A 26,943-nucleotide genomic window follows, 5' to 3' on the forward strand; every position below is an offset into this window, starting at 1 on the left:
TCAATACACAATGTAGAATATCCTTTTTTTTTGCAAAAATAAAACTTTTCTGTAGTGGAATCCGCAGCTTCTGTTCTCACAGAAATGCAGTATAGTAACACCTTTGGTATCTATTGTTTCTTCACGTCTGCCAAGATGTACATCTGCTGTTACAGCAGCATCCCATTATGCAGGCCTGTTTTAAATGTTTTAACATTTGCTTATGTGCAAGAGTTTAGATGACAGCTCAGTAATTGATAAGGGAAGTTGGAGACAGGCCTGACGGATGTTGTGCTGGTTTTGATATGGCATCTTTCCCCATGAGCCTTCAGACAAATAGCAGCCTTTTGTTCTACCCCCAGCCACCCATATACACATATATCAATATGGCACTCCCATTTGTTGTGATGTGGCTGAATTTGATATCGGGGTCCTTCCTTACACTTGAATTACTGCTTCAAATAGGCAATTAGAGTGCCTACAATGGAAACCTTGAAAACTCTGTAGCCTAATGAAGCACAAATTTGAATGCAGAACATGAAGGTATTCGAAGTTGGTGTTGCCCTCTGGGAAGATGAGTGCCGTTTGGGAGCAATCATACTGCTAGGTTACTCCTCCTATATTTTTATCTTTTTCCCCATATGAACTGCTTTTAGATTTAGGTTTTGTTCTACTGCAACACGGAAGAGAATCTGCATTATTTTGTCATGTTGATGCCAGCACGTGTTTTCGCAGTGGCTGCTCGTTCATTTGCCGGTGTTTGAATCTGTTGTTTGATTGAAGAACTGTTGTGTTCCTTTTTAATATTTATCTACAGTTCCTTCCTCGCCCCATCTGCTAGTGGAGAGTAGTTGTGGATCAGCTCGTCTGCAGGTACAGGTTTCACAAGAGGTAACTACAGCCTGGCTGCCAAAGCAAGCCCACTGAGAGCAGCTGTCTAGTCTCCCCCTCTTGCACTTTACCCTCCGTGGGCCCTCCGAATCTTCCTGGCTGGAGGCATAAATCATCGTCTTGTCACTAGCTCTTGGTTTTTGTATTATGCAATGCCTAAATTCATATGGAGCTGCTGGAACATGAAGATAGATAATGACTAACATAAAAAGGTTTCTGCTTTTGCATTTTAACAATATTACTTTTTGTTTTGCAGTAAAACCTCCAGTAAGGTACAGTATTAGAATTACTGAAGCTAATTTAGGCAATATATGTTCATTTACTAATTAGTACTTATCACCTATTAATACACTATTGTGAGTCCAGACCACATTACTCAATGACTGTTAATATAACTGTCTGCCCGTATAGTTGTTTGGTACAAGTTGGTATTTTTGAGAGAATTGATGCACTTTGGTCATTTTAGTGGCGAATTTCATCCTACCCACCTGGCGAGCAGGCAGTTAAAATTGGCTGGTGACTTACCCGCCAATGTCCTGCACCGTTCCCGCTGTCCTATTTTAACCTGCTCTTCTGATCAGGTGGCAAAGACGCTCCCCTGAAGCTGGTGAGACCTTCTATTAATATGCAGATCGGACTCCGATGATGTCATCGGGCGCTGATTGCAATTTTAACTCTGGCCTGAGTGGGAAAGCCGTTGTGGGAAAGCCGTTGTGGCTTTCCCACTAGGTGAAGACAGCGGGAAGAGTATCCGGAGCCCAAATAGGTACCTTTTTTACTTTCTGTGCAGGTCCAGGAGAAGCAGGAGCAGTTAAGGCCTTTCCTGCCCTGGGATTCCCCGCTTCCCTCCCACAGAACCCTCCCGAATCCTCCTCACCGCAACTTACCTTGTTGCCGGCGACCTTTCCTTTGTTGCCAGCTGGCAAGCTCCTGACGCCCAAATTTCCGCTTAGGACGGGCATGTAGATGAGGCCCAGGAGAGAAAGTCACCAGGCCTTATGTTGCCAAGGTCAGTGGGGTTTGGCACTCACCTCGCACCCCGCCCATCTGATTCTCGCTCCTGGCTAAAATCGGGGCTATTGTGTCTGTGGTCATAGAAAGGTTAGTTTTGAGTATTAGACCATTTTTTATGCTCCCATCAGTTGGAGCGTGATGTTACTTACATTAGTGAAACAGAGCAGTAATGACGCTTCATTTGAAAATGCAGCTGATGTAGTCGCCCATGTACAATACTTTAAAGAATGAATGCCACTCTCAGTTGAGCTTATTGTAAACTATACGTCTATATTTGATTACTTTTTCATTGTGCTTCTGCATTACCAAACATGGCACAATCTCCATTTCACTAAAATGACATTTCAAGCTATACTTTAGAAATTTCTAGGAAGCAGGGACCCTAAAATCTCATTTTAATTTAAAAAGGCACCAGCCATGAATAGCTTCTGACTAAACCAATTTGCGTAGTAAAATTCCCACATAGAGGTACTGCAATTACAAATTGATGAAGAAGTAACTGATGTAATATTCCCGGTCAACCTTTACTTCATCTTTTAGAAAGGTCTTTTTTAAAATGTTTAAGTTCGCTCACATATATAGGTTCATTACCATTCACTTACACACGATGTGTACATCTATTTTTTGTTCTCATCAATTTTATTGGAAAGCACGATTGGCTTTATGGAACTCCAAATTCAAAATGTAAATAAGTTTTTAATAAGAATTTTTTAATTCTCATTCTCTGACATTTACCTGTTAATTTGACAGAAGCTTTCTGTAATAACAAGCTGCTGGCCTTTAGCATTTCTGGTAGACAAAAACAAAAGGGAAAAAAAACCCAACAAATGCTACCACATACTTTATCATATTGGACAAAAGGAAGATTTTTTTTATACCATTCCAAAGTTGTAAAGTAAGTCCCCATAGATTTTCTATTGATCAGGTAAGCATTTCCTGAACATGTTGTACTGTCAGGAGCTAATGGTGATTTTTGTCAAGTGTTGCCTTCTGGGAGCTTGAATACAATTAAGGGGTAAGTGTTGGTGAATATTTTCGTACCCTTTGGAGGGTCTCCAGGGAGGAACTAGCGAGGGACACGAGACATTTCCAGCTGTACCACACTCTCCACAAGTAGTATTTTTTTCAAAAGGAAGAAAAAAAAACGAACCTGCTTCTGACTGGCTGCCTTCCAAAACAGCATCCTCATTTGAATGCAGAAATGGAGAATTAATCCCTTCATGCAATTTCCCTGCCTGAAGATATTTTTATATTTTGTGTCAAATGTGAAATAAGTTGATTATATCCTTAGAACATTTGTCTTTTGAACTTGCACAGGGTTGAAATCCATTTCCTTGACTGCCTCATTTTATTGAAATAGATCCATTGCTTTAAAGTTCTTAAATTTCCTAAACTAATCATTTGCAGAATAAGCATTTCATTCAGTCCAAATTTGCAGCTATTTAGATACACGATTTAGGAATCCTACTGTTGATTAACAACCAACGTAGACCAACAAGCGTATTTCCCTATTTGGATAGCATCAATGCTTGTTCTCTTGGCCCCAAACCTATTCTTTTTTTGTTTACTAGCATTTAGAAAGTCACCTACATTAATCAGTACGGATGAAGGTTGAATGGAACTATCACGGGCGAGAGGCAATGAACATATATGGCAGCTATCACATTTTTAACTGAATTTTGTAATTGCCGTAGCCACCATCCATTCACCAGATTATAAAACAGTCCATTAGATTCTGAATGTATCTTGGTGACAGATGGACAGAAGGTTCTCCAATTCTATCCTGTTTACTTACATTTATGTAGATTGTCGCTTCTGGTTCATGAACCCATGACAAACAGAGCATTGTAAATAAAGCTCAGAATTACATTTGTATTGATTCCCTGTTAATCTTAAGAGATTTTTCTTCCTGTTAATATCAGTATTTTCAAAAAATTTTAAGCCTGGTGACATATATATTTGTTAAAAGGTGTAAAGTTTTTTCTTTCTTAATATGTTGCGGTTCCTATATTGATAATTTCCAAAGAGACAGAACTTTTATTTTCAGTGGAAGATTATCTAGCAGCAGGCTAAACCTTTAAAAATAATGCCCTCTAATTAACTTTGAATAGGCAAAGTGATGCATTAGATTGGATTTTTATAAACACACCTAAATTTTCTGCATTTGAGTTTGGATATACAAATGATAATTCTAGTCTTTTTGTTACTGATGGATTGTTACTCCAGCATTTTTTACCATTTAAAAAAAATCAACCACTTTAATAATAATTAATTTACCATGCAGTAATAAATTCAAGAGAAGCATCTGAGGCAATCCTCAAATAGCTTTAAGATTCTTAATTTAGATCTGTTTTAACCAAGCTCATTTTACCCTTCAATTCTACTATTTTTTTCTGCAAATTCAGTTAAAGAAACTGCAAATGTTAAGTTAATGAACCAGTTTCATCTTCAATTACATAAACATTGTTTCCTGAAATGGTCAAATCCAAAAGTGTGGCTCAGGTAGCTATTATTCACCTGTTATATGTTCAGATAGTTACTATAGCAAACATGGTAAGTATATAATATTGAGTGATAATTCAAAATCCAGTATATTCAAAACTATAAATATTATCACAGACTTATGCCACTTATAACTAAAGTGCAAGTTATCACAAATCTTATGCCTTCACATTCAGGTATTTATTTATATTATTTGCCTTTTAAACAGTACCTTTTTACATACACAAGCACGCTACACATATGCACACTTCTTTGAGTACTGAAGCCACTCAAAGTCTGAACTGATTTGTGAAAGTGAAGCAGTCATGTCAATTCCTAAAATATTCACCTAAGCCCCACAAGCTGTTTAAATGTCTAATTTGGGCTATATTTGGGAGTTGCTAAAGTGTGGAGATAAGATTAATCATACACAAGCAAGTGACAGCTATGGCTAAGATCTCTAGTTCTGCATTCCTAGTGTCAAAATGTTGTCACAAGACACAAATGGAATGTGGTGATCTCGGAATGGTAGTCTTAATATTGGCTGTGGTTAAACCCAGTGTATGATAGTTTGATGCCAATACTCTGATAAACTCTGGGAAAAAAATGTTCATTAAAGAAGCAATAACTCTTTTGGCTTGTATTGCACTAATGCCAACTATTCAATCCAGACAGAATTTTCTTCTACGATAGCACAATATTTTCCTACACATACATATTTGTTTTATAACTACAAAAGCAAAGACAATATTTTACCTTTTTTTCCCCTGAGAATTGTATAGAGGCCAACTGTCCCTTATGCTGTTTGTTATTACACATCAGTTTTACTCAGTATCAACTGCAACATACCCCACATAGTTTCTCAAGTAACCTTTTAAGAAGCCAGGATTACTAAGTGTAACAGTGAGAAAGCTGAAAAGCAGATAAATGGGACATGAGTTAATAAGATTTTGATGGCTGCAATTTAGTCAAATAGGCTGCAGGAAAATGCTATACTTTATTGCTTCATACAATAGCTTGTTAGCACAACATAGTCTTCCTTTCCTCTTAAAGTATTAACAACTGCAAATGCCTGCAATGCACTCTTGACATCAGCCTGACCGTAAGTCTCGTGGCATGCTCACCAGGGATGAGTAGTAGTTGTTGGCATAGCAAACTGTGTTTGTGACCTCTTAGCACTCCAGACAGCTGTTAAGACCCTGCCTTTAATAGGCAAGGTTAGCAGGGTGCAGGCCTCTTCTCAGTGCACTGACCAGGGCCCCTATTGCATAAAGGGGAGAACAAAAGACTGATGACAGCTCCTGATGTCTGGGCATTTCAGAAGCTGACTCAAAAGTTCATCGTGATAGACTGGATTAGTGCACATTACAGCACCATTTGCCAAATATGGATGCAGTATCCTACTAGCCTTTCTACACATGTTAGGTTATCCATCATGCAAACTACACTAGCTGCACGTGGAAAGGACGTTTCTTCCTGTACAGTTATTTTAGCTGCCGTAATAAATCTAGCCATTAGAATTTAAAGTCACTGTTACTCACAGCAGCCCTATTTCTTTTGCATCTGCATTCTACTTGTATTGCCTGGGCAAGATCATCACAATTACCCAGATCAAAATCCAACTTAAGAAAAAAAGGGGAAAAAAGTCAAGGAAAGAAAAACTGCTTTTAACAGAGTTAAGGTGCTTCAAATCTATTTCAAAATGAGGCAAGGTGACAGCTGGTCATGGAAATTAGGACCCTCCCACTAGAATTACTGGTGATTAGAAATTTCAAAAAGCTGGGTAGTATACAGATACGTAATAATTTATAAAATGCCATTTTATTAAACCCAGTCGAATTATTAACATCGTTGAACAGCAAAGTACTTAACGTTAGCATTTTGCATCAGTTTAGTACATTGCATCTTATTGGGGAATTCTGCAACTGTTCCTGTATTCAAACCAAGAAGAAAAAAAGATGTCACAGAGGGTCACAAATTATGTTCAGGTTTGACAGATTGTAGCCTTGCTTTACAAGAGCAGTAACATCTCATTTGTCACAGTTTGATCAGTAAGTGCGTGAATGCAAGCGGAAGGCTTTCCATCTCCGCACCAATTTAATAGTTCTGAGGCTGTCACCGGGCTAGAGCCACCTGCCCAAGAATTGCAACACTGATCTGTTTTAATTTAATCGGCCGTCAATCGGAATGAAATCATAAATCGTCTCCTTTGATTCCTCTGGCAGTATATTTTTTTCAGTGATATTCTAGCGTTAGAAAAAGCATTTTTTTTGAAGGCCTATGTAGGCAGTATTTAATACCCCTGAAAAATCAAAACCTAGTGGACACACCATTGGGATTCTCACACTTTAGACTTGTCTTATTGTTAGTGCTTCACTAACCGATGAAAGTAGTGTCTGACATAGACTGTGGCAATTGCGTGGAATTTCCTGAAAAGTGTGAGATGTAAACCGGTTACGTAGATTGTTTTTTGGGGTTTTTTTTTTTGACAAGTAGGATGAACAGCTCTTGCGTATTAAAGAAACCTACCATTTTTGAATTGGCAAATTTGAACAACAAAATAATCTGTGGTACTTGGAGTACAGTACTGACCAACTTGGTCACCGCACCAGATAAGATAAATGCAACCAAAAGCAGATTTTCCCCTCCCCCATGATGAAAATAACAAATGACAGCACATGCCCTGAAGGAGGCTACTGTCTCTTTAAGTGAGTTTACTAAATGCATTTCAGTTTTGAGAGTAAATGGAGTTAGTCTATTGTACATGTTTAATTCCCTATTAGTCCCCAGTGTTTACTGCTGTGGCCAAGCTGGGGCACCTGTAAATTGGGTTAAATACAACACATTGTCTAAACATATCACAGTTACAATCATTCACCTCGAATGGTGATAAGAAACCTCTTGTATTATTGAATCTACAATGGGGAGGCTCTGCAGGCGCAGAGATAACAGCTAGTTATTTCTCCTTAAGTAGAAAGAAAAACAGTGGCTTGAGCTTGCTGTTATGACTGTGACATTAATTATAACCCACTGAATTGTTTTATGCTGCTGGAGTGGTTTTGAGATTAAGCTCGCCCTCCAAGCTCCTGTGCATATGGCTCTGATTAAAAATATTTGTCATTCAAGAAAACTTTCATTTTCAAGCGGAGATGATGTATTTATTTTTCTCTGTGTAATCTTGCAGGTTTAATTAGTGGCACGCCAGAAAAACAGATTGGAATTATTTCAGCCTAGCAATTAAAATGGAATGCTAAGTGAAAGCTATTTCAGGTCCCCTATAGGGATTTAATGTTAACAATGTGTACTTTTTCTTTGGTGAATCCTTGATAAGCAGGAGGGCTAGACAGCTTTCATTATCATCAGAAGCACTTCATGGTCATTCTTTAGTGTTTGAAAGGGATATTTGTTCATTGTAAATGGTCAATTTTTTTCAGGCTTTTGAAATATAATTTACAATTTTTAATTTGATTCAATTTGATTAAATCATTAATTAGCTTGGAGTTAATTTTCTGGAAAATAAACTGAGCAGTAAGGGTTAGCTTTATTAAGTTTACTGTGAGCGAGGTATAAGTAGCAGAAAATAAGCTGACACAAACACAGGCAGACATGTTGTTAAACTTGGTGACTACTAAATATAGCATTTTCTGTCATTGCCTCTGTAGCCACCCATCCTAGAAAGACGCCAGATGGTGTCATTGTGGTAGTGCGCAGTGGATACAGGATATATTGAGTGACATCACAACAGTAGTGTGCAATGAATAAGATTGTATTGTCAATACTTTGTTTTCCGTAAGAATACTGAGTTAGCTCTCTAGTGGTCTAACATATTGTACAGTATTTGGTAGCTATTTAGGAGTTAGGAGTAGGTTACTTTACTGGTTTGTATTCAAAAAGTGGTTATATTAAATTAATGTAATATCAGTGACCCAGTGCACGGTGACACCAATAATATGCTTTACTAGTAGCTGTGAATACTGATTCTTTTTACCCTTAAATACATGCTTACAAAGCAGAAATTTGTGATGTACCCAAGCTTCCTGCTTGACGATAGCTGTTGTAACCAATTTTGAAGTATTTCCTCCTCTTGAAAATGCACAGTTTAAATTCTGAAAAGGGTTACAACAAACTCACTGTGTTGGATTATACTGTCGATATTGCTATCTGTACAAACTGTTACCTCAACCGATCACCTCCCGAGCAGGACAGTCATGCCTCTTTAATACCATAATCAGACTGCCACTACCAGTATCAGATCAGTAGCTGCTGTTTAGATTTTAACTAGCTAGCATATACAGAGAACTGCCTGGCTGAAACCTCAATTCTGCTGCCCAGGATAGAGCTCTGCGCACGCATTCATATACAAGCTGCCTTGTACCAATGTTGAAGTTGGAGTGGTAATGCACCCTAAGCTTTGTATTTAATGCACAATTTCTCTGTTGTAATTCCATTTGCTGTATGCAAGCGTTGAAAATAATTGCTCACAAACTGCCATTTTATATAGTCTGGCAAAACCCAATATGGACATGGAAAGAATTATTGACTAGCGTGTTTTTTTTCCTGAGATGCTACGCAAGTAATGAAAAGAAGCATTTTGAATCCATGTCGAGTTCATAAAGAATCATATTGAAAGATTAACATTCCAAAGGCTATTTCTATGTTAATTCTGAAAGTGCTATTTAAACAGAAGAGTGACAGCAGAATAAGCTCTGGATAATCATTTTGTACAGCTCTTTATCCAATTCACTTTAGCTCTAATGGTGTCTGTGTCCACACAGACACTTAAAATTTATACACTCGCCTTCTTCTCTCCCAACCCCTCCCCAAAACAAAAAGTTAAACAGAAGTTACAGCTGCTGCTCACATATTAGGCCTTCTAGCTTTTCAGCATTTATTCTATTGTTGAAGTCATTGGAAATATGACATGTTCTACATTGGGAATATTAGAACTCAGAGTTTTTGCAGGATAATTTGTAGCCAGTGAGTACATTTCTGTTTAATGCTACCCATCCATACATTAAAAGGACAGTGTTGCTGTAACAAAATTAGTAAGTATTGATTGGGGAAGACGTATTGAGAATAATGGCCACAGCAACCTCATGGTCTAGTGATAAGAATTCAGAGGTTGCAGGTTAGAGCCCAAGGGCTACCTGACACTGGAATCTGCCAGCCCTCGAGTGTGATGCATTTTGTCCGTCTCTATCAGGGCTACCAGAAAGAAAGCCTCACAATGTCTTAAAGGGGAGGCAATATACACATTATCCTAATCTGCCCATTTTCAAACACTTCTTCTGCTGTCTTACGATGAAGTGGGATTAGATCCGACTTTCATTTAGTTTGCTAGTAGAAAGAGGCAGGAGCCCATGAGGGGAAAGTTCAGAAAAGGCTGAGAAAAATTTAACTGGAGAGAGGAGAGACAATACTATATTCAAATAGAATTACAGCTTTTAAACAGCTTTATACAGATGCTTAACAATTTAAAGAAAAAATAGCAATTGTCCCTCAATATATTTTCTCCAATTGGATAGCAGGAAAGAGGTAATGATATAATGCTACAATGCTACTGTGAGTAGGTAAACTTTCAGTGAAAAAGTACTAATGCTGTATGGAAACAACCAATCCTGAATAATCAATCAGAAAAAATTAGGCAAACCAGCAAAATAGTTCAGAATATTTTTTGAGCATTCTTTCAGCCACCATCTTATTTTCTCCATGAGCCCGAATACTTACTAATGCAAATAAGATTTATAACATATTAAAGTTGTACATTTCTGTGTTGAAATGCCTCTAAACAATATTTCTATTGAAGGCCTGTACCTGCCTCAGAAGCCTTAATTGTTTCATATTACTAGTCTATCTCCCATAGCCTTGGGGAGTCAAGTGGGGATGAGGGCGGGAGATAATTGGACTCGGGCACCCAGACAAAATCCAGTCCCCATTTTAAAGTGATGCATTCTGTCCTGTTTTTTTAATTAATACTATCATTTTGTATTATTATTTATATTAAGTAGCAAAACTGATGGCAATTTGGGTAGAGAAGCAGAGTTGGTTGGAGCATAGGAGTTTATTTGCAGTACAGGCTGAGGGGCGAACAAATGCAAGACTGAGGCAGGAAAGTATAATTAAGGAGTGATGAGGTTACATAGGCAGTTTCCATTGTAAATGTGGAGATAGGAACTTATGATGGAAACAGTCGGCACAAAAGCATGACAATAGAAAGGAGGATTTTGCAGACAGGAACTGCATACAGAGACAAGATTAATATATTGTGTAGATACCTGTGACTTATTGCCAATTTGATATTTTACCTTGCAGTGTTGGGCTGGTTTGATCTGTGGCCAAATAAAAGTAATTGTTTTACCCACATTCAGCTGGCTCCTGCCTATAAGAGTGAGGTTGCGCTTGCAACAGTGAGCAATACTACAGGAGATCTGCTAGTTTGTCTGTACTTAGTTAATTTATTTGTATTTCATTTATTTATATAAGATTTTGTCTGTAAAATTACAGTCAAATTGAATAAAGGAAGAAAACAGAGACCATCAGAAAGGCAAAAAATAACCGACACTTTGAAATTTGATTCAAATGAGATTTTTCATGGTCATTTATCTGGTAAAACTATAGCTGAAATCCTCCTGACAGCTGAAATCTGAAACAGACTTGATGTTTATTGGGGTGAGAAGAGGTGATCAACTGACTATATATATTAATCGATTACAAGTTTAATTGACTAATGATCATCCACTTGATTAAAGGTTTGGCTGTCATGTTTGTTTATTCTATTGATATTCATTGTGTTTCACAATTAATCAGTGGTATAAATTGAAATAATTGCACTCTTCATTAGTATTAATTGAACCTCTTCGTGCGTGTTGAAAATTATTAACCCTTACCCTGCTGAACAGAAATAAATCTGCGACACATTCTCTGAGGTGTAAAGAACTCCATGAATTAAAGAAAAATTGTGGTCTTATTCCACCTAGAAGACTAATTCAGCTTTTGATCAAAATGTGAGTAGAAGGTAAAATTAGTGATTTCTATCCCCCCAAAATTGGGCACTTTTCATATTTTGAGTGAAAAGGGAAAGCAATTTAATTGACTACTTGCATTATTTTCAGGCGAAATGATAGGTCGACTCCCATCCAAAACGGGTATGGATTTGGTGGAGCGACTGCACCACCTGCCTGAAGCCAGCGTCGGAAGGCTCGAACCATTTTCAGGTTTGGGCCTCTTCAGCATAATTTGGGGGAGCTGCCAAGCACTCAATGAAGTGACAGCTCATTGCCAAACCAGGGAATGGAAAATAGTCAGGTCCATTGTTGATTTGAGCTGGAGGTCTGTAGTAAAGGAGGGGGAGACGCACTGGTTGGGGCCCATCCAGCAGCTGGCAGCGGGCTGCAGTATTTTACTACTGCTCCTGACCCCACAAAAAATTTCCCCCTTTAAAGACCACTGGTTAGGTACAAATGGGCATAGCATGTGATGTGCATGATCCACCCATTTTACCTGACAATTGCAAACGAGGTCCTACAATTCATATGTTAGCAGCCTCTCACCTATTTTGAGCAGGCAGGCTGTGCATCCATTTACAGGCCTATCTGAAAATTGAGCCCAAGGGACATCGCAGTGCATCCCCATTTTCTACTGCCAGCCGCCTTTTTCTTCATTCATTTTCAGGAAGTGGGCATCACTGGCAAGGCCGGCATTTATTGCACTTCCCTAGTTATCCTGATAAAGTGGTATGCAACCTAATGGCTTGCTAGGCCACTTCAGAGGGCAGTTAGGAGTCAACCACATGGGTGTGCATTTGAAGTCACATATAGGCCAGGCCAGGTAAGGACGGCAGCTTTCCTTCCCTGAAGGACATTAGTAAACCAGTTGGGGTTTTATGACAATCCAACAACTTCATGGTTACTTTTTACTGATGCCAGTTTTTTATTTCAGGATTTTAAAAATTTAATTAAAATTCTCAAGCTTCCATGGTGGTATTTGAACTCACGTTCTCCGGATTATTAGTCCAGACCTCTGTATTACTAATCCAGTAACATAACCACTACATTACTGTACGGATGGGTGGCGATTAAAAACCCCCCCTTGATGCAGTAAAGTAGAGGCAATATCTGAGCCTTCATTTTTTGATATTATTGAGCTGTTTTGAAGATGCCTGAGCCAATGCCGCTGGTAGACAGCTTTATTGTTGGGTCCCCATGGTGAACTATAGCCTACCTTCTCACCAAGGAATAATCCATACTCTGGTGTGAGTAAAAAGGAAAGCTATTTAAAAAAAAATCTTAATCTAATCTGCACCATAAAATGTATATTTCAGTACTTCAGTCAAACAAATACTCATATATAGTAGAGTCAACTGCTTTTCAATAGGTTTCTGTTTTAACTTCCAATACTAATGATTTCTAAATGGAACAAAATCTTGTTTGAGTAACTACCCAGCTCTAGCAACCTGTTTTCATTAATGTATCATGTTTCATTTTATTTGGATGATGATTAATCATACTTCTACAATCAAAATGTTAAATGTGTACATGTAATCTTAAGTCCTCACTCCAGTATTAGTTTTCTTTAAAAGTAACTCACAAATAGACAAGTTTTCTTTGAAACAAGTAGAATGATGTAAGCAGACTGCTTGAGATCTATTCCTGCCCGAGAGTGGGAATCCTTTGGTTTCCTTTACACACAGAAATCAAGTGGTAATATGAGCTCATTTACTGCAAGTGAACTTGGCAGTGTTACCTGGAGAGCAGAATGTGACTCAAAAGATGAAGGCAATTGCTGTGACAGAAGTCTTTATTAGCCTGGGCAGTATTGTAACATGTACACAGGGTAGAGCAGAGAAGGGTGACAGGCACCCAAATGGATTCAAGGCAAACTACATCAGTAATCATGCTTTATGTACTTCCAAGTCTAGCATGAAATTGGGTTTTAGTTGGTCTTTAATGAGAGAGAGCCATTTGGAAGGTTTTAGTCCCTGGCAGGAGATCACCTTTCAGCATGGTGGATTGCAAGAGAGTAAAAGCAGAAAATTCCAATGTGCATTGTACCTGACAAATTTTATGATGATTTTTCACTGCGTTTTGTGCAGCAATCTGTTTTAACTTAAACTAATTATTATTCATTTAACATTCATCCCCTACCCCTAAAATATATTTACTCTAATCTTGTTTCTGAATTATGAAATGTTGGTAAAATGACTTTTTATTTTCCTGGTATAAAAATGGAATTTTCTCATATATAAAACTAATACTATAGTTATACTGCACCTTTTTTACTGGTGCCATATTGAGACTTTTACAACGTAAGTGCCAACACTGCAGTGTACTGTTGGTGATCCAGGACTGTGGAGCTTTATGCTTCACACCAGTAACAATATAACTGCTGTCAGTGTGACATCTGACTTTTATACAACTTTTTTTTAAAGCTTGACAGTAAAAGAGGCAAGCATTCTATTTTCCACTAACTGGAAACAATTGACACAAGAGCTTCATTTTTCAGTCAGAAGAGGACTCAGCAATATACGATATGCTACGTGGCCCTCCCTGCATGCATGCCCTGTCACCCTAAGCTCCAGTGTGATTCAAGTGTGTGGTGTAACTCTGGCTCCCTGCTCACATGACTGCTCAAACTCTGGTGGTAATGTACTGGCAAGTTCAATGTAATAGTGGTTTAGGACAACAAAACAGTGGCCCTTTTATAATGCATACTCAAAATATCTGCATAGAAAATGATGTGGAAAGCATTTGAGACTACAATTGGTTTAAAATGGAAAGTTTAGGAAAATTAGAAAAGCAGAGTATTTTTTAAATGGTGAGAGATTGGGAAATGTTGGTGTTCAGAGGGACCTGGGTGTCCTTGTATACGAATCACTGAAAGTTAACATGCAGGTACAGCAAGCAATTAGGAAAGCAAATGGTATGTTGGCCTTTATTACAAGAGGATCTGAGTATAAAAGTAAAGATGTCTTACTGCAATTATATAGGGCCCTGGTGAGACCACACCTGGAGTATTTTGTACAGTTTTGGTCTCCTTACTTAAGGAAGGATATACTTGCCATAGAGGGAGTGCAACAAAGGTTCACCAGACTGGTCCCTGGAATGGGGGGGATTGTCCTATGAGGAGAGATTGAGTAGACTAGGCCTATATTCTCTGAAGTTTAGAAGAATGAGAGGTGATCTCATTGAAATATACAAAATTATTACAGGGCTTGACAGGGTAGATGCAGGGTGGCTATTTCCCCTGGCTGGGGAGTCTAGAACCAGGGGTCACAGTCTCAGAATAAGGGCTCGGCCATTTAGGACTGAGATGAGGAGAAATTTCTTCACTCAGAGGGTGGTGAATCTTTGGAATTCTCTACCTCAGAGGGCTGTGGAGGCTCAGTCGTTAATTATATTCAAGACAGAGATCGATAGATTTTTGAATATTAAAGGAATCAAGGGATATGGGGATAGTGCAGGAAAGTGGAGCTGAGGTAGAAGATCAGCCATGATCTTATTGAATCCTAAGGTTCGAGGGGCCAAATGACCTCCTACTGCTCCTATTTCTTATGTTCTTAAAATAAAAAGTGTTTTATTTTAAACTAATGGTGATCTGAAATTCTTTATACATCATTTTCTATGCTGACCCAGTGAAAAACCATATACACAGTTAAATGTTGTGCACTACACATTTTTATGACTGTAGTCTGTATTTCCTTTACAGATTACAGTTGGCTTCCCAGCCTGTAGCACCATCAAATTGATATTCTGTGAAATTAGAATGCAATATTTAAAAACTACAATGTGAATCAAGTATAAAGCATAAACACAATTTTGAATAGCCTCGCCTTCAGTGATAGGTCTCAGATGCTTTATTGTCCAAAGTAAGTTGTTGACTTTATCATTACATATTCAGCTTCAACATAGCACACATTTTAAATCTGAAACATTTCGATGTATGACACTAAACCTTATCAAGTATCTACTGTTACTAAGGAGTGCATTGCCACCTATGCTTGGATAGACAAAGTAGGAAGAAGTTTTATATTTTTTGTGGGTGAGGGATATTTCATGGAGATGCTCTATGTATATATTATGCTGCCATATTATTAAAAGATGCATAATACAATTCTAAATAAAAAGGCAAATGAATACATAAGCAGAAAAAAGAAAGTTACAAAATTACACATTATTATATATCGGGAAATAAGACATATTTACAGACAGGCAGCAAGGTGGTCACAACCCTCTAAGAATATATATCAGGTGAAAATGGTAGAATAAGGAATAGTCATTTTGTAAGGTGGGGATAGGGCAGACATCTGGTAGATCCAAAGCTGCTGCTGCAAAGCCCCAGGATACAGAGGCAAGCTGTTTCAGCTATCCATAGATTTTCTCCCAAAGGGAGTTGATGAGCCTCTGGGGAAACAGGAGAGGAAAAAGTGGGGAGAGAGAAGAGGTTGGGTTTGCTAAAGTGTGCTATTTGAATAACATGAAAATTAAAATGCAAAACACATTTGTTTATTGTTGCCTAATTCCATCTGTGACAAAAACAGTACACAAAGTGGGCCATTAGCTTGAGCACGGACTAGAATCTGATGGTGCTTGTTGATTATAAATTGTAGTAGATACCTTGCAGGATTCCATGTGACCTATGAAATTAAAAACCAGCCTTGTAACAATTTTACTGTCATCTGTGTGCCTCCTGTAAAATGGATGATTTAAAATACAAACAAGGTCTGGTTTTGCACTCTGCAATACCAGATAAAAGGAGCTATCTGAGAGCATGTAATCAAAGATGCAAAAAAGCTGTCATTTAATCCATATTTCTTTATGGATCTTATTGTTAATTTGGTCTGTTTGACAGCAAAGTACAGTGTTTATGATACTTTGTTGTTGAAAAGCAGAGATTTGCTATGTTAATACTTGGAACTCAAAAGAATGCATGCATTGGAATATTCATGTGAGCAAGTCGTAAAACTTGGTAGAAATTTGCTTTTTTACAATGAAGTATCTTTTATACCAGTTTTAAAAAAAAATGATTCAAACACTCATGTAAGTTTCTTAGTTTGTGACTTTGAGGATTATTGTGAATTTATAGGTGTAAAGTGTAGCACCGGACCTAGCCCAGCTACATCTACACTTACCTTCCTGTTCAAGTCAGGTGCTTTGTGAATTTATTGTTTTCTACAAATTCTTTATTGCATCAAGATTTGCCAGTACAAGTCAGTACATATAGTAGAATGTTAACGATTTAATAATCCTCCCCAACTGGAAGTAGCTTTTATGCTCCACCAGGTTTGATTGTACGCTCAGATCAGTAATTCTGCTGCGGCTAACTGAACACTTTACTAGTGTGCTGAAGTTAACATTTCAGGCAGAACATTTTGAACTGGCCAAAACACATTCCTGAATGTATGGGGGTCATTTCCAGCTTTGCCAAAGTTGAAAATTATCTCCTGTGTCTTCTATTTTTTTATATATGTAAAAGTTGAGCAAGTAAAACAGGACCCTTATTAGTACAGAACAAGGCTAGACAGAATAGTTGACATATTGATAAACACCGTTAACTTATAAGTACTTGAATTGAGCTGTTTTAATCATTCTAATAACTTAAATAATCTGCCACTTAACCCTCATGCTAAGTGGACTTTTTTTAAACTTCTTTAAATGTAAAAGTTTTTGACTCATTGCATTTAATTTCACCTACTCAAAACTGTTGGTCTGGGCTTAAAACTAACCCTTGTAAGTGGCATCCTGCAGCACTTACCGTACTGTGCTCTCTTTTTAGATGCCTGGTTTATTGGGCCGGATATTCTGATCTCTTCGGGTGGGTACCCGCTGGGTACCCACCTGTAGGGACATCGGAAATGTCAGTTTCAGGCATGCACTGCGCATGCGCTGAAAACCGGCATTTCCGATTGGTCAAGAATGCTCTTGACAGATCGGACGCCTGCCCTAGAGCAGGGCTTCTGCGGGCGGATAGTTCCACTTTCTGGAGAACCTCCGCCCGCAGAAAACCCTTAGAAATCTTACGCCTGGACCAGGATAAGAGTTGAAAAAAGTAAAAAAAAAAAAATTTCAGTCATTTATCATTTAAAAATACTTTTTAAAGAAAATGATAAGTTTATTTTTAGCCCTATAAAAAACTTTAATTATTTATTTCAAAAAATTAAATTTTTGTTTAAAATATTTAATTTATTGTAATTTCAACTAATTTTAAAAATGTGATTTAAAAAAAAATGTATTTAATGTTTTAAAGTATTTTAGGGGTGATCTCCATTCATATATTTGACAGGTCTATCTGTCAAGTGTATGAAGCGAGATTCCCTTCTTTGATTGACTCCCCATGGCCCACGTGATCCCAGGGACGCTTGCGAACTGCCTGCACCCCTGGGATACATGGGCCCTGCGCACTTGGAGTTGGAGAGGCCCAGCATCGGAACTATACGCACCTCGGGAGCCCTCAGGTAAGTGCGTAGATTTTTTCCAGATTGGAGACTTCCACACGTGGGAAACCTCCGATTGGAAAATAGGGCCCATTATTTGTTTACGCCAACAGTCATACAAGTTTTTGGACATGTGAAAGCAGTGCATGACTGTTTGTGTAGCTTCTAACCTGTGGTGGAATAGTAATCAAAACAGTGGCGATGCAAACCAACTTGTACCTATATGGAATATAAGCTTAAAAATGTTTGGTGACAGTAATAGTGGACAAACGCTTAATGGGTTCATGTAATATCCTTCTGTCTGATAGTTCAACAGAGGCGTTAACTCTCAAAATAGCAAATAACAAATGACATCTGAATGCATTGTGTGATTGTCCACTAATATTGGACCTACAATGATTAAAACCTCTATGCAAATTACATTGTACTGCATTGCTTATGTGAAACTAACGATTTGGCCTTATCAGAAAGGATCCTCACAATTAAGTGAAAGGCATTTTATACTTTTTAGATGAGGGATAGGAAAAAGAGGTATGCCTTTCACTGAGGGCAGAGGGTTAACCATTACTTTTAAAAACAGTACAGTATGTGTTAGTAGTAAAAGTAGGTCAGTGCATTTAAAGCATTAAATCACCTCTTTAGTCCAGTAGATTTAACACAGACTTATTCAAATGATCATCAGTCTACTCAAGTTGCGCATAGAGCCAAATTCACCCAGCAGCTCCAACAATAACCATCACAGGCCTCAGAGGGTTAGTAACTGACCAGAGCTATAGTTTGATGATGTTACATAGACTGACAGATCAACAACAATATAGATGCTTTAGGGAAAGCTTGTGTACAAGGCCTGGATAGCCCAAATACAGCTGTAGTATTAGTAATGTGATCTCACTATAAATAAGAACCTATGAATCACTCAAGTCTGAGACTGCACACAGATGCAGATATATTTGTGTAGTATAGGGTATCACTTAATGTTAAAGTGATGGTATTAAAAGGAGTGAAAGGTCTTACAGTCCTCTTAATTTGCCTTGTAAATTGTTTGTCCATGTTTCTCACTATGTACTAAATTACACGATGGTTTGTCAAACCAAATGATTCTTTACATGTATAAAGGAACTCAGAATCACAGTAAAATGTGATTCTTATTGTTCTTTCAGTCAAAGTTCTTTTATTAAACAGTTTTCAATTGTCACTTATGTAGCACATTTCTCTCTTCTGACATTTATAAGTAACTTTGTTTCAAGTGTAGTTCAGTAATATGAGGGTCCCAGTTAAATTTAGAGCCTTTAACATTAAACATTAAACCACATTTCAGTACGTAAAAATGTTTAAAAAGTGAAATCTTGCCAGTGAAATAAAGATAATAATTGCGGTTAGTTAACCCCTTGTACTGTATAGCAGAAATAAGAGGTCTATGGTTGCTGTGGTTTGGAATGGAATGATTAAGGATAACATTGTTCCAGTAAAAGTTCAGATGTTATTGGCTAGAAATTCAAATCCCATTTTTCAGTTGCCAAAATCTCCAATATGGTGGGCAAGAAGCATGCACTCAGTTCAAGCCAGATGTGCACTGCCCGCATATTGGATTGGGCGTCTCCATGGACATCTAGAACTACTTAAAGCAATGAATAACTTATGTAAATAAGGCTCCTACTTTTCTGATTTTGGTATGCCAATTTTAGTATGGTCTGGAAGCCCCTGTCAACATTGGCCCCCAATGCCAAGATGGCAGCCATCTGAGCTTCCACAGCAGATTTGAGAGATGTTAATGGAGCTGACCACAGGTCCATGTTGGATAGAATGTCATGTAGGGCATGTAGGCTGAGATAGAATAAGGGAAAAAGATGATGAGGCGTGAGGAAACAACAACAACAACTTGTATTTATAAATCGCCTTTAAATTAGTAAAACATCCCAAGGTGCTGCAAACCTTCCGCAACATCTCCTCCAGCGATGCCAGTCACCACGGCAATGCCTCTGCCTCTTCCCATGATGGCCAACATGCTTTCTACAAGGGGTAGAGGGTGTGCTGGCGGGCCCAGCCTCCTCTGCTGGCAGCCTGTTGTTTGGAGTTGTTTTTGGGTGCAATTGTATTTCTTGGCCCGTATAACTCTGGATACTAAGGGCAAGATTTTCATTGTGCCGTGGAGTCGGGATTGGAGGCGTGCGGGGAGTTAAAATCCCAAAATCGGGGGTCCCGACCCCATCCCGCACCCAACCTGCCTCCATGCCAGTTTCAAAGGAGGCGGGTACCCGCCCCGCACTGGGACCCGCCTACCCGAGGCGGGAAGGGATTACTGCCAATTAACTGCCTGTTAACAGGTAGTTAACAGGCAGTTTTTAGCCTAATCCCTATTTTTAAGGTTGAACTGTGGGATTCCCGACGGCTCCAAACCATGCCAAGTTAGAGGAGTCGGGCCGTCAGGTTGAAGGGCTTGGATGTCGGTGTTCAGGTGAGTGATGTGTGCATGAATGCAAAGGTAAGTGTGTTTGGTGTGCCTAAAGTGATTAAAGAAGTGTAAATTACCTTTTCTTACCTTTTCAGCCTTCCTTCCTTCCTTTAGGTTCCGGGAGTCCCTCATCTCACCGGCACAGAAAGCAGTATGGCTACGAACTGTCAAAAGTGACAGCCTGCAGCTTTCTGTGCAGGAGAGATTTCTAACTGAGTCTATGGAGAAGGACTCAGGTTAGAAGTAAGACTGTCAGTGTTTGACAGCTTCAAACAGCCGTGAAACACTGATATTTCATCTGTCAAAACGTCTTGACAGATGAAATTTCAGTCTGTGACGTCACCTCTTGCCGGGTGGCCCTTAATTGGCCCGCTGAGCCCGCTGGGCGGGCTCAACAAGGTCAGTCAAGTTAAAATCGCGTGGATTGGCCGCATCTCGATGGAGGTGGGACTACAACCCCGAAAGTTGTAGTCCCGCCTCCAACCCGACTCCTGAATGAAAAACCAGCCCTTGTATTTAATTACAGACCGAGCACTGGACTGGATAGCAGCGTAGCCTTCAGCTCATTCGGATGGGATATTAGAATCCAATGCAGATCCAAAATTTGCATAACTCAATTTCACTGGGCTGCTATGTCAGTATTTTTGTGCCAGGATGCTGAACAGTGCAATTTGCAGCTGCATTAGCATATCTCAGTTTCAAAATGGCACTGAAAGTAACCAGAGGTAGGACATCCTACAGTCCCAGCAGATGGAGGAAAAGGTTCAGCGGGACTCACGATATAAATGGAAGATCGGGTGTGGCACAGGAAAAGATCCATGCCATAGGAAATCCACTCCAGCACTGCTCATGAGCAGCTGACTTCAGTATTTCTGTATGTCCTTTTTACCTTCAAATTCTTAGATGTACCCCGCTTCTCCAGTTTACAGGCACAGCAAATCAGTACTATAACACTGGATCTCTGTTGTGGAGCACTGAAAAAGTAAGATCTGAATAGATCAGGCTGGAACATTTTGGTGTTTTCTCACTTCAATACATTACTTGCCTTGAAGCTTGAGTGTGACAGTCTTGGCACATGCAGTATCATATGCATTAACCTACTTGCTTGGTAATTGCCTTTTGTTTTCAGCTTAGTAAATGGTTTGCTTTCTCCTGTGCCTCTCCCAATTGATACAAGTGTGCAGAGACACAAATAATCAGGTTATTAATGTGCACAGCTTTGTGGTGCTTTCCTCTTGCTCCGAGCGTCTGCCAGGATAACAAAAGACTTGTACGTGTTGCATTCGGGCACATTTCCACCACACCGAATCGCCAGTCTATGAGGTCTCATTCGGGTTAATGCAACAGCAGTCAGGCGTCTGTGATGAAGCTGTATTCCTGTTCCTGCCAAAGTAATTTCTGAGCAAAAATAAAAGGTTCAAGGCTTGTCAGCATTAGCAGCTAGATAGCTGCTTAGACCTAATGAGAAATTGGACATTGCTAGACTCTGAGCTATCTTGCCAGAGTCATTTTTCCTGCTTGCCTTTTGTCGGAACGACAGAAAGAGATGTTGTTCAATTAAAACCTCTGACCTGTTGTGGGCTCTTGGAGGCGGCCCATTTCATGCTGGTGATGTGAGTGATTGGCAAAATTTAGACAGTTTTGAACCATACAACATTTTTCAATGTTGCTGTTACATTCAAAGCAACAACAAAAAATCATTGACACTTCCTGTTAGCTGGTTTCCGTGGTGACACACATTCCCAGGAGAAATTTGATATAATTAAATTAGGCTTCTTTTGAGGTCAATAAATTAAAAGGAAAGATTGTCCTTAAGGCAGTGATCCCACTTGGATTTACTATAAACTGCAATTCCATTTCTCTTTTTTAATATCGTAGGAGTGCTACAAATAAAATTGACTTAAAAATTATACTTCTGTTTCCCTGGCCTAAATATTCATACATACTATACTGTCTATTGGCCGAAAAGTTTGTATTTTATTGGGAAAGTAATTAAAGATTGGCAATGATACACACTCTTACATGGAGCATCTGTTTAAAATTTAAATTAAAATGTAAAATTTTATCAATGTAACATTTCTTCCTCTTGATATGACAGAAATACCTTAATGATTTCCATTTCTTTTTTATAATATTTTTTAATTTAAAATATGTGAATATCATGATTTGGTTTTGAAGTATGACCAATAGAAACTCCTTTTCGTCAATGTGCTTCCCATATTTTTTGATAAGGATATCCTTTCAAAAACCTTCTTGCTATCATATTAATCTGTATTTATGCACATCCCTTCATAAAACAGACAAGCTACCTGGAACTTTGGTTACTAATTGAAGTATTTTCTAGTTGATGGGGAAAGAATATGGAAATGTAATACCTTGTACATTATTTTGTCATTAAAATGTTTTCTTGGATTTGTTTCACATATGCTAACAATGCATTGAATATGATGCTTCTTATTGCTAACACAATTTAAAATCTGTTTTAATCTGTATTACAGAGGTACAAATTCACAAGTAGTTATTGAATATTGTCAAGTTAATAGTTCTATAAAACCATTATTTAAATTTTAAACTGTATGCCAATCGAGCAGTCTCTGAAGAAAAACAATTCCGTATTAATTCAAGTCGTCCATCATGGTGAACCATCGATTTGGTAATGAGCATTTGTATTTTCATTGTATTTTTAAATGCTATTTTTCTTCTTTTTCAGGCGTGCGCTTAGATAGAGTACGTGGAGGACGGCAGAAGTACAAGCGCAGGATAGACGCAGAGAACAGCCCTTACTTGAACCCTCAGCTGGTTCAACCAGCCAAAAAGCCATGTAAGGACAAAGAATTAATTTATATGATATTGTACAGGAAGCCCATTAGCATATGAAGCTTCAGCACATTAATTTACAATCCAGTGAAACAATAGCATGTCTTATCTATTTCAGTGTACTCACCCTGCACACACAACCAGTTAAAGAGTTTGCAAACAGATGGGAGTGATGATAGGGCAGAGCTAATCCAGTCTCCATTTTATAAATCGCCAGAGTTTGTTTTTCATCAAGGATAGCATGGTGTACTTTGTGAAAAATGATGTACAACCATGTGGAAATATATTGAATTATCCATATTTTGTTTTCTATGCAGTTCAATTAAACAGACAGTGCTTTTCACAGTAGTGGTGTTGCAAATGTATTTTCTCTTAAATTATAATTTGGTTAGCAACAGATTCATCAGATATTTTTAAGAGATTTTGTTTTATTTTGTGGTTTCCTAAAAGTTCGAAAACCCTTTGAAATTGTAATTTTGTTTATATTTGTGTCCCATGACTGTGTTTTAAAATGAGGATTATTAAACAATGTGGAACATTGACAGTATTAAACACATCTGTGGTATGTTTTCCCTGAGCCTCTAAGCTAACCATAGTGTTAAACTCAAAACACTAGAATGAAGATTACAAATCCTGCATAAGCTGGATATTGTCTTTTTAAATCTTTAAGCTTTTATGATGAGACTTTGCCATCAAGAGAGTACATGTTAAATTTTAGGTGCTATTCCCCCTCCATTCTTATTTGACTGTTAAAGAAGATAGTAAAGAATAAATATGGTATAAAAAATCATCAATGTTGCATTGCAAACCTGATTGAATAACTGGATTATTTCTTTCAAGCTGACTACATTTATTTTTATTGGTAAATAGTTCAAAATCACACACATTTGTATGGGCCCACATTAATCATTATTTTGGGCACAAGAAATGTACAATAATTTGAATGCATGGCTCTATGTGTGCCTTTTGAGCACAGTTGTGCATAGCCATGGACAAGACAGTAACTGTTTGTATTTTCCAGAATATTCTTTCTATTAAATAATAAATAATTAAGTATAGCTGAAAGCTATTCATGGAATTTCAGATGTTAATCGGACTAGGGCTCACACTTTTACAAGGGAGGGCATTGTGTGCAATATACCTTATTGATGAAACATTGCACTCACATTTACATTTCTGTAAATTACATTATATTAGGATTTTGCAATGAAGCCTTGTCTATCAGAATCCAATTTTTAATATAGATATCCAAATAAAAGAACATGTTTAGTACTTTTAATGTTACCCTGACATCACACCCATCTATTTTTTCCAGGTCCTTAAGCAGTTAGAATGATAAATCCTTACAAAGCCTTTAATTTGTACCTTATCTTAAAACTGAGTTAATTTAATCCATCTTAAAAATTCAAAAAGTCAGATATATGTAATTTTTAAAGATGTGTACTCTATCTCAGGATCCCTGCTAGAAATATACAAGAATGTAATTTTGTGGACCCTGGGGGAAACCATACTAAGTTATTAAAAGTGAAGTAGAGTGTATTCACCTTATACTTCACTAGAGGTGACACCATTTTAAGTTCCCCTAGATTTATATGTAGAAAAAATTCAGAATAACTGGAATCAGGAATGGAAGATTTTCTTCTAAACATATGCATGCTATAATGATATTTCCTGACAAAATATAATTATTGCAGCTATGGTACGGAGCACATCCTCTTTCTGATTTCCTGTGCCGTTGTAGTATTTAAAAAATCTGGGATCATTTCCCTATCTTTCACTAATCCAGACTAGCAATTAATTGTAATGTCTGTCTGTCACGCCACTTGACTGAAAACCTCAACTGGTTGTAAAATACAAAGTCCAATGCAGACCTGACTATCAGAGATGTCTACAGTTATATTTAACTTGATATACTTGAGTATATGAGCCACACATACAATCCCCCCCCCCCTGTTAAAATTGCTAGGTTTTGTGTTTAAAGCTTATTTTTTAAAAGGTTAGCTTAAAAAGATATACAGTACATTTCCTTGCACCTATTTGATTTTTCTAAATTCTGAATTTATCGTAATTTCTTTATAATCCTTTCCAATCCACAATACATCTGACTATTAATAAGATTGCATTGTTCTGTGTTATTTATTTTGGATAGTTTTACCACTTGCCGATCATTACTTGTTATCTAAGAGCTGTTGTGTTGATTTTCTGCAGTTCATTTAATTAGCAATTAAAAAAAAAAAAAAAATTTACAAAATACATGGTCAATTTTCGACTTGTGTCAGGAAGTGCAGCATGTCTTGTACCTTCGATGTAGTCTAAGAGATTTTCTGGGTCCTGATTGATTATTTGTGCATAACAAAGCCATTCTGATGAAAATTGGGTTGTATTGATTCTAATTAAGGCAACATTAAATAAGATTTACCAAGAGATACCGCTTGCAGCTACTCAATTCCCTGAGTGATGAGGCTGTCTGAACTGATGCAAACATTTCTTGCTTTCTCTTGCCTGGGCCTTCTATTCTAGTCAACAAGATTGTCTCGCACTTGCTTGTGGCTGAGCCAGAGAAGATCTACGCCATGCCTGATCCCACCGTTCCTGACAGTGACATCAAAGCCCTCACTACACTGTGCGACCTGGCAGACCGTGAGCTGGTGGTCATCATTGGATGGGCAAAGCATATTCCAGGTACAAAAAGAAAACCCCCAAAAACACGTTGTTAAATGTGTCACTAAGATGAAAAAAATTGCCCTTCAAGTGTTTGGTGCTGAACTTTCATTAGTTGAGATACTACAAAAAATGACACTGTTAGCAGCTTTGTTTATCTATTGAAAACCCATCAGCTTTCACTGAGTTATCACATTACCCAACTAACTGAGCAGGACTAATTAACTGTGCGTGTGATTTTATCAAGATTTATTTTGGTGATGTTCATTTGTGGGATACATTTGGTAGCTCATCACCATCCACTGTTAGTTCTGTTTGAGTTGGGGAAAACTGCATTTATTGTTGGTGGGAATGGGAACTCACAGGGAAGGTGAGTTCAGTGCCATTACCCACACAAATTTACCACTTCATGATCACTACCATCTCATTCATTGATGTGTGTTAAGTGAAACACATTGCATTTGGTTTCACCCAACCTTCAATAGTTAAGCTCCCTGGCTTTGAAACATTTGTGCATTTAAGTTCACAGCAGTAAAAGCCTACCTTTTACTTTCTGAAACTAGATGGGGACAGTAGGAGATTTAAATTTCACTGAGTTATACTGGACACCATTGTTATTTGTAATGAAGCAAGACCCGCATTTTCATTAACCCTTTGCAGATCTGCAACAATATTTCTGCATCACAACAATTCTGGTTGGTTTATCCATTTATCATGTTTTGTGACTTGTGAATGTCATGAACCTCCATAAATTTCGATCAAAAATCTTCTAATGCAATCCCATTGCAGCAAAAACATTTCTAATGTGCAACCTCTGTAATTTCTAAAAAAAAAATGTTGCCATATAATATTAACACAAAAAAACTCCAATAATTCACAAAAAAAATCTCAAGTTTCCCCATAACTCTCCTCATCTCACCTTCTTCAATTCTGGTCCTAGAGACCTTTGTACGAAAAAGTTACAGTTGGTAGAGGTCGCTGAAGTGACACAAAAAACGCCGAAGGACTGAGTTACTGAGATGAGCACAAAGAAAGATCAAGGGAGAGAAAATAGAGAGAAAAAAGAACAGAGTAAGTGGGGGTTGGGGAGAACAATCATCATGTGGCCATGCACACTGGACATCTCTATGATGGACACATGAGCCACAACAGCAATAAAGCCTCCCTGTCCCAAAAAGTAAGCCATCCAGAATGCACAAAACTCTGCAAAACTAGCACC

At 38.0% G+C, this 26,943-nt stretch overlaps 1 protein-coding gene across 8 annotated transcripts in view; it reads left to right on the top strand.

Annotated features, from left to right (window-relative positions):
• Window positions 1-26,943, top strand: part of esrrga (estrogen-related receptor gamma a) — a 233,516-nt gene that overhangs the window by 171,526 nt on the left and 35,047 nt on the right. For all 8 annotated transcript variants that reach the window (XM_085981118.1, XM_085981127.1, XM_085981142.1 and 5 more), the window contains 2 exons: window positions 22,957-23,067; window positions 25,584-25,745. In XM_085981118.1, coding sequence (XP_085837244.1) covers window positions 22,957-23,067; window positions 25,584-25,745 — 273 coding nt within the window. The remainder of the gene's footprint in view (window positions 1-22,956; window positions 23,068-25,583; window positions 25,746-26,943) is intronic.

Source organism: Somniosus microcephalus, chromosome 3 (assembly GCF_052327205.1).
Source record: "Somniosus microcephalus isolate GS21.2 chromosome 3, FLI_Smic_1.0, whole genome shotgun sequence".
Lineage (NCBI taxonomy): Eukaryota > Metazoa > Chordata > Chondrichthyes > Squaliformes > Somniosidae > Somniosus > Somniosus microcephalus.